The sequence below is a fragment of the Propithecus coquereli genome, unplaced genomic scaffold (genome assembly GCF_000956105.1).
Source record: "Propithecus coquereli isolate 6110/MARCELLA unplaced genomic scaffold, Pcoq_1.0 Scaffold7, whole genome shotgun sequence".
NCBI classification, from domain to species: Eukaryota; Metazoa; Chordata; class Mammalia; order Primates; family Indriidae; genus Propithecus; species Propithecus coquereli.
In genome coordinates this window covers 7,863,118-7,865,219 of record NW_012153062.1, presented here as the reverse complement: position 1 = coordinate 7,865,219, position 2,102 = coordinate 7,863,118, and the positions used below count along the sequence as shown (strand labels likewise).

General features: G+C 36.7%; 1 protein-coding gene across 1 annotated transcript in view; it reads right to left on the bottom strand.

Annotated features, from left to right (window-relative positions):
- HFM1 (HFM1, ATP-dependent DNA helicase homolog (S. cerevisiae)) overlaps positions 1 to 2,102 on the bottom strand; it is a 123,456-nt gene that overhangs the window by 20,544 nt on the left and 100,810 nt on the right. The window contains 1 exon segment of the mRNA XM_012661019.1: positions 1,850 to 1,965. Coding sequence (XP_012516473.1) covers positions 1,850 to 1,965 — 116 coding nt within the window.

Here is a 2,102-nt window from a genome sequence, read left to right as displayed (position 1 = left end):
AAAGATTCTCAAATCTATTAATATATTTCTAGTTCAGATCTCTCTCCTGATTTTCAAACAATTATATACAACTATCTGTGGATATAGATATCTTGCTGGCCTCCAAATTCAATATTTCCCAAATTAAACTTATCCTGTCTCTACTCCTTCAAACTTGCTTTTCCTTCAGAGTTCCTATCCTAGTGAGGCCCAGCTTTTCTCCCAGTTGCTCAAGCCAGAAAGCTGGGCATCATTTTTGACTACTTCTTCAACCTCGCCTCTCATAACCAATGAAGTACCAAGGTAGTTGTTGATTCTACCTCTGAAAAATATTTTAAACCTAGTAACTTCTCTTCATTGCTATTGCCACTACCCTACACTAGGCCATCATTCTGCTTGGGTTATTGCAAAAACCACCTAATGAGTCTCTATGTTTCTATTTTATCATCCTCTAATCCCTTCTCTACATTGCAGCCAGAGTGAACTTTATAAAATGCAACTGTAATCAGGTCACTGATTAAAGCCCTTCAGTGGCTTTCCAATATTTTCAGGATAAAATCTAAATCCTTAAGACAGCAAAAACGTCTGCATGATCTAGCTCCTACTTACCTCTTCAGCCTCATCTCTCTCTACTCCTCTACTTGTAATTGAACTCTAGATATACTGTATTACTTCAGTTCCTTTAAATCTCTCTCTCTCTCTCTCCCCCCCCACCCTTCCTTTCCCATTTCTCTCTATTTCTCTCCCTTTCTCTATCATCTCTGGACCTTTGCATAATCTCTATGTCTGGAATATTTTTCTATCCCTCCCCACCACCATTCTGGTGCCTGCCCTTCCATATATACTTGGCTTATACTTCAGGTCTCAGTCACATCTATTAGTAATCCTTTCTTGACCCATCAAATGTGGATTGAGTACATTTTCTATCTAAACTCAAGTATCTTACACTTCTTTCACAGAATCATTCATCACGCTATATTGAAAAGGCCTGTTTACTTATTTGTATCTTTCACTTGACTATAAATTCTATGAGGATTGGGAATAAAACTATTGTATGCATCACTATATCTTAGAAATTTGGCATATTCTAGGTGCTCAATGAATATGGAAAGACAGCAGGAAGAATATGGAAGCCAAAAAGGAAGGAAAGAAGAAAGAAAGGAAGGAAAGAAGGAAGGAAGAAAGGAAAGGGAGGGAGGATGGATGGAAGGAAGGAAGGAAGGAAGAGAGGGAGGGAGGGAGAGAGAAAGGGAAAACTTGTGCTAGTAAAAAATTATCTCAGAGAAGGTGGTGATCATTTCAAACCTCATGCCTCGCCCTGTTTCTCAACATTTCCTTTGTTTTGGCCTCATGACTTAGAATCTTTATTCTTATAAAAGCCCTAGAAAAGGGCAATTCTAGATATGATGACTTAGGCTTAAGATAAGTCTGCTGGTGTCTAGCCTATCAAATAGCAGTAACTCTCATTCCTTCATCACTTGGAAGGAAGGCCCTTGGTCAGTACTCATCTAGGTGCAAGAACCAAAATCAACTTCAGATTTTCCAGCCAGTCCAGCGCAGATGAAGCCAGGAAAGGGCAATAGGGTCTAGTTTCAGTTGCTGAACCAAGCAAAGCAAAATATCCCTCTCCTTTTCCCTCTTCTCTGGTTTAAAAAAAAAAAAAAAATGAAGTCTAATGAGGGAGGGGCTGCATAGCTATGTTCTAAAAGTAGATTAACAGATTGATTATTCAATGATGATCATATTCCTAGTCAAGCCCACAAGTAATTCTAAAGTACACTGTGGATATTTAACTAATTGATACATAGAACAAAGAATACTTATATACATTTAATTACATAACAAAGGGACAAATGTTATTAAAACTAACCTTCAGACGTTTAACTGGAGGAAGAGCTGAAACAGCATTCCTGTTTCTTAAATCAGATAAATATGAAGAAATTTTTGGCTCTTTAATTTCTGATTTTTGTGCAACTCCAATTTTACCTATAAAAAGAAATTTTAGATCCTGTAGGTTAAACTTTAGGTATTGCTCATATAAAGCCAAATTTCTTCAAAATTTCAAATCTAATATTTACTTTTTTTCACATTGCCCACAAAAGAAAATTATTTGAGAGTTATAA